The sequence below is a fragment of the Drosophila innubila genome (genome assembly GCF_004354385.1).
Source record: "Drosophila innubila isolate TH190305 chromosome 3L unlocalized genomic scaffold, UK_Dinn_1.0 0_D_3L, whole genome shotgun sequence".
In the NCBI taxonomy this organism is placed as follows: Eukaryota; Metazoa; Arthropoda; class Insecta; order Diptera; family Drosophilidae; genus Drosophila; species Drosophila innubila.
In genome coordinates, this window is record NW_022995376.1 from 16,777,792 (window position 1) to 16,787,055 (window position 9,264).

The window sequence follows — 9,264 nt, forward strand, 5'->3', positions numbered from 1 at the left end:
AATTTCTGTACTTTTAACTATTGTTTTACAAATATTTTATGCTCAGAAAAATAGGATGCTCACATTTTGCTGTGGAATTGGAATGTAATAAACATAATAATTTCTGTACTTTTAACTTTTGTTATACAAATATTTTATGTTCAGAAATATATAATTAAATAAAAAATAAATAATTATTTAATTAATTTCTATTACAAGGAATTTTTTTTTCTTTTCTCTCTTAACACAAAAAAAGTTGTTTTCTAAAATTATTCAAAATCATTTCAGTATTAATTAAGTGTATCCAAGTTTCGTCTTATTTATATTATACATTATTATTTTAGTCTGAGCTCTTCAATTCTTTGGTTTGACTATTGCATGCTCTGTCATATTTAAACATTTTGGCCAACTTTTGGTTTATTGTTGTTGTTGTTGCGGTTGGGCTGGACATTGGCTGCGGTGGGGCCAGAGGCACAAATGTGGTAAAAACTCGTGAGCGCCCTGGAAAATAGAAAATGTGCATAAATTGTAGATTGCCAGTTTGGATTATTTATTTTTAAATATTTAATGACTTTTTTATAGTTGCGCTGGTAACACCCTCGCAATTGTGCGACAAGCATTCCAACCGACTGTTATGCAAGTCATTTCTATTCAAATAATATATTTTTATACATATATAAATTTATATATATTCTGTCGCTTGATCTGCTACTCCTGGCAAAACGGGCGGCTGCCACAGCACTTTCGAAAGTGACCGCCCCGGTTGCTAAGGCAGCTGCTGCTCCAACTCCCGCTCCGACTCCCGCTCCAGTCAACTCCAGCACTGCCATCGACTACAACGGCATCCAGCTAAGCGGCAACCGTCAGTTTGGCCATTTGGTTGCTCTGCATGACACAATTTGTTAACTAGATTATTATGTAAGGCTTCTCTGGCGTCTAATCAAAAGGCAGCTCCGCCTGAAAGGCATTCAATGCAATATGCATGCTGTCGCCGACTTTAGCTCCAATTTTTTTTTTACTTAAGAGTCTATGCAAAAATAACAATTAACCATCATTTTGTTGCCAGCAACAAGTTGTGACCAAAAGACATATACACAAGCACACGCAAAGTTTCATTCAGATATGGTAATTAAAACTTTGGTAATGCCAACACAAATTCAAATTGACATTTTGTGTGAGTTTTAAATTGATGGTAATTCAGCTTGATAAACTAGCTGCCCGTTGTGCGCGATTTGTAATTGCTTACATTTTAGCAGCTTGAATTGGAGCAACAATGAAATGAAGAAGAAAGGGAAAGAAAGCGCCAAGAAATATTTAACACTTAGCTAAATATTACAATTGCAAGAATAATAATAATTAGTATTATTAATATGAGTCACACTGCTTAAGTTTCTTCTTTTGTATCATTTTAAGACGTTTAACATAATCTATTTTTTTCTGCTCTCAAATGCAATTTTGTATTTTAATATAAGTCGACACAAAAATTTATTTATTTAGTTATTTATTTTTTAGCTTTGTGTTATAGCGCAAGGAATCGAATCATAGTAAATTAAATTAAATTAAAAAATATTAAAATGGAGTCATTCCCTGTATGAATTTTAACAAATGTCAATAAGAATTCCAAAATTGGGGAGAAAAATTTAGAGCACAAAACTAAAATAAAATAAAATCCGAAATCAAAAATATGTTATTAAATATTTGCCGAACAAGTATTATTTTATTTTTTAATTTTGAAAAAGAATTTGCAAAAATCATAAAATTAAATTTCAAAAGATATAGCAATATCAATAACAACAAATTTTTAAAATTTCTCTTTAAGTTCATGCTGTCGACTTGTCATTAAAGCTATTGTTTCACGATCAACATCAAAGGAGGAGGCCAACATTCAGAGAGGCCACAGTTTCCTCAGACTGTCAGACAAGAAACCATGTCGATGACGCTGTCGTTGTCGTTTTGGTCGCCTGTGGGACCACCTCAATCGTGTAGTTGGCTGATAAGCCAAGGCGGTTTATAGACTGGACGCGGGACTTGTTGTTGCAAATTGAATTTGGTTGAACAGCGGCTGCTGTTGGTGATGGCGATGGTGATGGTGATAGATACACGCGCTCTCTGACGGCAACAAGGCGTTGACACCCACGCCAGTTGCCAGTTGAGGTGCTGAGGTGCACCTCAGCCAAAGTGAACCCCAGAGTTGAGACAGAGCCCTCAATCTTTGATTACAGCAGCCGTAGCCACATGTCAGTTGTGTAATTTTTGTCGAGCGATTGGCAACAATTGCGCTGCGGTTAACGACACCGTTGTCAGTCAGAAAACGAGGACGTGGTGGGCTGAGGGTGTCACAGATCATAAGAAGCGGCATAGCCCATACATATATCATGTTGTGGTTGTTGTTGCGTCAAAAGCAATACGAGCAACCATTCATTTGCCTAACTCGAGCAGGATTAACTTGTAGTCAAAGCGATTCTAAGCCGGATATGGATATGCGATAAGCAATCTAGGGAAAAATATCGACATGCTATTGTCCGCAGCAGGTCTAACAATGAACAGAGTCTGAGCCAGACCAGAGCTAGACATAGACATTATCGAGAGCCAATAAATCAGCTAACTGAGCCACAAATTTGAAACTCAGAACAATGCGCAACAACAACAGCAACAACAATGACAATGCCAACAATTACAAAAGCATATAAAAGCGAATTCGATACAAAAATCTAAAGCGGAAATTTTGTAAAGCTGCAACTGACACGCCCACTTGGCCAGAGTATCTTTGCAACTTTGCAACTGGTGAATGCATTGCGAAATGACCCAAGCCAAATTGTAAGTCATTGTGAGGCGACCCAAGAGGCGGCTCCAGTTGGAATCCGCTTTGCTCTGGTCATGGCAAATTGCCAGTTGCTTTGCTCCACTGTGCTGGGTCTGGGTCTATCTATTTGCTTTTTGGTTTTTATTGTCGCCCCATTCTAAGTGCCACTCAAGGCCGCTCGTCGGTCTCCTGAACAAACCCGAAAACAATGGAACCCGCTCGTGATCTACTATGTAAATTTTCAAGCGACATAATTGCGAAGATTATGTTGTAGTTGTTCAGATTTTTCCGTCTCATGTAATTGGACAGCTGATAAGCAACGCCCACAGTTAAGTGGCGACTTTGACATTAAGCTGTCTAAAAAGTCAAAATTCAAATCGACATCCAAAATGAAGAAAAGCTGCCAACAACAAATAAATCCATTGAACATTTCGACCTTGTGTTTGCTGGTTGCACTTTGGTTTTTGTGTCAGTAACTGGGTCGGTTTGATCTGGTAAAACTAATGGAAACGCTTTTAGAGTTTCTCAAGGTGGCGGGAAATTGAATAAAGATAAGAGAGATTCTTGTACTACTATGATATGCAGTTTTCTATATGAAATTCAAAATCAATTAAATCATTTTTACCTTTTAATTTCCTTTTGCTCTTTGCCCGAAATAATTGTCGATTTCAGCTTCCAATATCGCTTTATCGATGATTTCTTTTTTGTAACCACATATCAAGGTCAACGGGCAGTTAAATGAATTAATTTAAATGCCACCGCTGCAGTTTTTTCAACGTTTTTTCTTTAGATATAATGTGAATAGCAATTAATGTTTCTTTCTTGAGTTTATTTGATACTTTTTTTTTTTACTTTTGTGGCGGTTTTGCTATGAATTGCTTTTGTTGAAAATGTGTGTGTATGAGCCAATGCTAATTATTGTTTTTGGATAATTAATTTAAATTATAGCTTAATGTCTAGTGGTTGAATTGATTTCAATTTGGAAACGGATCCGTTTCGATGCAATTGCGCAAATGCATTTTTCTGACAGAATCCCATGAAACGAAAGACTCTGGCAACGAACTTGTTTTGGCCGTTTGCTCAGCCTATTGCATACATTACAAAACAAAAATTTGCCACTCAATCAACGGCAGCAGCGACAACAACAACAAGAATAATAACAGCAGCAACAACATAAACGGCAACTGCAACGCACACAAATTGCTTTAATTGCAACAAATTTTGCGAGTACTCGGTATCAAGTTGAGTCTCTTTGGACCTCTCGCATGTGGGCAAGCTTATGGAAATTGCTGCTACTAAAGTCTCGCTAGCTTGGCGACTTACCTGCCATGCAATCGCGCGAAATACGTCAACAATTGTTAGGCTCAAGCACCCGCATCTAGAAATATGCCCAAGCTTCAAGTGCCCAACTTCAACTCCAACTCCAACTTCAACTCCAACTTCAACTCCAACTGCAGCTCCGAGTCCGACTCTAAGTTGGTCTTAGACTCTGTATCTAACATGACGAGCGTCGATTAAGTTTATGTTATGGCTAGGCAGTCAGCGAATGGATTACAGCTTGGGCGTTTCTGCGAATCCGGTTGTTAGTTGATTCTGGACTTCTAGCCCTGGCTACAATTGTTGACCGGATCTAATGCAAAAATGAGTGCGAACGTTGCAATATTCATAGCAATTGCTGAATAATTAAATGAAAAGGAAACGAGCAATATGACAAAACTGTAATAACAAACACTTTAACAAACAACAACGTTGTTGTCGTTGCACAAATTTGTAATTGTCATCGTTGTTTGTCTGTCTGTCTGTCTGTCTGGCAAACCCACTAAATCGTTGTTCAGCCAAAAACCGCACAGTGGTTGAAATTACAATTCAAGTCTGTATGTGTGAATGTAAACAATCATCAGATGTAATCCCCTTAAGGAAAGTAAATACAGTTCTAATAAATGATGTAGCTTTTTAAGTCAACTTTGACTGAGATTTAATATTTTAAGAGTAAAGAACTTAACATTTTAATATGTAATATTCATAAAACTAAGAAATTTAATGACATGTAACAATCTAACAATCTTGTAACAATCTAAACAAAGTAATTTAGTTTTAATTTGTAATTGTAATAATAACTAATAATAATAATAAATAATAACTTTTCAAGTTAAAATTCAGTAAGTCTGCTCGTTAAATTTTTACATCATAATAAATACTAACTTTGAAAGAACATAAAGTCATGCAGTGGGATTCAAATGTTAAATATTACATCAAGTTTTATCTTTAATCTTATAGTAGTTAAACATATTTAATTATTTATTAATGATTCGTCAGCCACTCGACCGATTTAACACATTGACGCGACCAACCCATGTTCATATATGGTATATGGGAGGCTCAATCATCAATCAAAATGGAAAAATAAGATTATCAATGTGCATTTTCTATGGCTGACTAAAATTCAATTAATTGGCCACAGTGTGCACAGTGTGCGTCATTTGGTAAACAAAAGGAGTAATCAGATCGTGCTCTAATTCAGGCAGCCTGCAGATATCCAAGTTGTTGTTGTTGTTGTTTTTATTACCTTGCTGTGTCTCCGAAAATGCAATGAGAGTTGCAGCTGTTGCAGCCACAAACAACAGCAAATAGTTGTTGCCTCTTATTGGTGTTGTTGTTGCGACTGTTAGTGATCCGTTACACGTTGCTGTTGTTTGTATTTGTTTGTCGTTGTTGTCTCGTTGTCGTTGTCGTTGTCGTGCTAACCTTGAGATGATTACTTCAATTTTGTAAGTACATGCTGGCCAGTCAAGCAGAGTCCCCCCTTATACCCCTTTGCTACCAAGTCAGAGCTACTAATTCGAGACAATTTATTAAATGAGCCAAATCGGGGCAAGTACAAAAGACAAAAATTACTCCGACAGCAAAAATATGCCATAAAACAAAGACAAACGGCAAAATGACGCCTGTTAATGGTTATGGTAATGATTATGGTATTACTTGTTCAAGTCCATGACTGTCCTAAAAAAAATAAAAATATAAAAAAATACTGTGGCGCCCTGTTCCGCTGTTGCATGTGGCAGAGATATACATACGTACAACCTGCATCTTTATAGCTCATTTGCGCAAGCGCTTTTGGTTAATAAGCAAAACGGCCTACAAGCCAATTAAAAATGTTCGAGTGTGCCACAAAAATGAAATGAATCATGGGAGTCTGTATCTTTTATGGCAGGAGGAGTAGAAGGTGGAGTCGGCATAAGAACACACAGAAACAACAACAACAATAACAATTGCAAGAGGCGCATGCAATCTGAGTTACATTATGAGAGGCAACACCTCCGCCCACTAAAATGTGTTTAGAAGCCATTGTTTCATTATAAATATGTATACATATATATACAATATTTATTGCTAATTTTGTTCGTGCTGTTAGATGGTTTTAATGACCTTACAGAGGGTACCTTAATATTGTTAGTCGATTTGAGACTCACTTTTCTATGTTATCAAGAAATTTTAATGTTAAACTTAATAGAAACTTAAGTTGTTTTATAATAATTTCATTATATCAAGATATTTTTTTTCTTAGGACCAAAACTTTAAAGAGCATTAAAAAAGTCAGGTTTTCCAAGTATTAGTTCTTCTCGTTTAATTTTTTGTATTTTATAATAATATCTTTATATTTACCTAATATTTTTTAGGCTCAAAACTTTAAAGAGAATAAAAAAATTCAAGTTTTCCAAGTATTAGTTTTTTTTTCATTTACTTGTATTGTGCGAGGGAGCAGCTTTGGAGAGGCCATACCAATTAAATCGTGATGGCTGATGGAAAATCAGTGAATTTTGCGATTTTCCATAGATTGAGTTTGCTATTAATGAATATTTATGAATATTAATTGGATGTTTACGCGCCAGTCCATAGTCTACTAGATTCGATTTGCAATGTTAGTTGATATTTTACTATAAAATATTTTTAGTATTAATAAAACTAAAAAGCTAAAAAAAAAAAATGATTATAAATAGAATTAATGTGGCCATAACATTGTCAATCAAGGTAGAACATTTGAAGTATTTTTAAAAAATATTTTAGATAATTTCAGTCTAAATTTAAATATAAAAGGTTTGAAATATTTAATGAAATTTTAAAATATGATTCACTTTGATTATTTAATGTTACTAATTTTAAGCTTGAAGCGCGAATATGCACCGCATTCACATGCATTCAGCCCATAAAAATGAGTAATTTGAGTTAATTTTTATTTCAAAGCGAAGCAAAGACACAAACCGCAGCAGCAGCAACAGCAGCAACAATTGTAACAACTACAAAAACAACAATGCGCACTCCACTTACTTAAATCTAACTGAACTTCACTCTCGTTTTCAAAAAAGCATAAAATAATTGCCAGACAGTTGGCGTTGGCGTCGCTGCTAGCGTCGACGTCGACGTCAGCATAACTTTGTTTATTGTTGCTGCGGCTGCTGTTGTTGTTGTTGCTGTGGATGTATTGTTGTTGGTATGCCAACTTCTTGGGCTTCACTTGCAAATGGCAATTGTTGTTGTTGCTGTTGACCGTTCGCTCGTTAACTTGGCTCGTATTCGAGTCGGCTTGGTAATCGTGGCTTTTGGCTCGGCTTAGCTCAGCAGCTCGGGCGTTGTCTTTGTATATAAAAGCGGCTTCCTTCTTGGTTCTAGTTATCAGTTGAATTCAGCTCAACGTATCGCACACACGCGTCTACCGACAAACAAAACTCCAAACTCTAAAACCATTACAATGGCATTCTTCAAAGTGAGTGCTGTGAATACAAAGTTCACCTTTAACAGTGCAACTACATATAATATCATATAAACTGTGTCTTTAATTTACTATATATGTTTACTTCAAATGTGCTTATATTTTGTGACAGTCTTTGATCTGCTTGGCTGTCCTGAGCGTTGCCTCCGCCGGAGTCCTGCACAGTGGTCCTGCACTCTACGCCTCTGGGCCAGGTCTTGCCTATGCTGGACATGGTCATGGACATGGACACCATGATGAGGGTCTGGACTACCATGTAAGTATACGGTTCTCTGTGTGTGCCAGGGCCAAGTGCGATATGACCATCTGACATTTGATGAGATTTTCTCACGATTGTCGGCTTGGCCAATTTGTTGCTGGCGTGTTGCATGCAATCTTGCCACTTGCAACTTGCCACTGATTGCATTATATATTTTGACAGGCATATCCCAAGTACCACTACAACTACGGTGTTGCCGACTCCCACACTGGTGATGTGAAGTCCCAGCATGAGGTGCGCGATGGTGATGTTGTCAAGGGCTCCTACTCTCTGGTTGAGCCCGATGGTTCGGTGCGCACCGTTGAGTACACCGCCGATGACCACAACGGTTTCAACGCCGTCGTCCACAAGAGCGCTCCCACTGTCCATCATGCCGCACCCGCCCATGTTGTTGCCCATGCTGCCCCATTGGTTGCTCATGCTGCTCCTCTGGTTGCTCACGCTCCCGCCATTGCCCACCATGTGTCTGCTGCTCCAGCTGTCCCCTATAGTGGCTCCCTGGCGCATCATGCCGCTGCCGTGCCCGCCTACGGCTATGCCACCCACAACGCCCATGCGCATGTGGCCCACTACTAAGGAACCTGGAACTGCAAGATGAACGCCCACCCTTCCACAACCAACAATAAATACACGTCTACTTATTTCATATTTATTAAGCACGCGACGACACGTTGACGACCTCACCATTGCCTCCTGAAGCAGATCCTGAAGATAAAGCTGAAGTTGAAGCCTGCATAATACTCAAGTCATTCACTTTGTAAATAATCAATCAATCAATCAGAACAGCGTCAATCGGGAGCAATGCCACAACTATAACCTCTCCAGCATCTGTCATCCCTCTTGCTCATATGCTCATGCGCCGTCTCTGTCTCACTCACTCACTCACTTACTCACACTCACACTCACATACACACATACAGCTTTCGTGCAATTCTCTATGTAATTTAAACATTCAACATCTTTTTTTGTAAATACTACGAACGCCCATCAACAATGCCACGCCCACGAAATGAAAGATGCAACTGAACATCATGCGGATCAAGAAGTTCAAGATCGTGATGATCAAGTTATAAAAAGGATTACAGAACGGAATATACATAACACAAATATAAATTGGGAATTTATATCTTGTAACATGTCTTATAATTTCTGTGTAATTTTAAGTTAATTGAAACTGCGACAAAATGCTATAAATATAAAATGTAGTGAATTACAAAAATCAAATACCTTGTTTTATATTCTTATTTACACTCGTCTTTTCTTCAACTCTTATTTTTCGCATACTCTTACCACTTTTACAATCTTTACTACAACTCATCGCGTCTTATACTCTGACTCATATTTATTAACTTAACCTGTCTTATTCTCTAAATTATACTCCTCATAATAACCATAATTCTCCTCCTCTTCCCTTCATCGTTACTTCAAATCAAACCGTATTTTACATTTACTCTA

At 37.4% G+C, this 9,264-nt stretch overlaps 1 protein-coding gene across 1 annotated transcript; it reads left to right on the top strand.

Annotated features, from left to right (window-relative positions):
- The first annotated feature begins 7,458 nt into the window (after positions 1–7,458).
- Positions 7,459–9,033, top strand: LOC117787876 (cuticle protein 7). Its single transcript, XM_034626498.1, has 3 exons — positions 7,459–7,544; positions 7,663–7,806; positions 7,972–9,033. The coding sequence occupies exons 1-3, from the start codon at positions 7,530–7,532 to the stop codon at positions 8,383–8,385; spliced, it is 573 nt and encodes a 190-aa protein (XP_034482389.1). The 5' UTR covers positions 7,459–7,529; the 3' UTR covers positions 8,386–9,033.
- Positions 9,034–9,264: the final 231 nt, after the last annotated feature.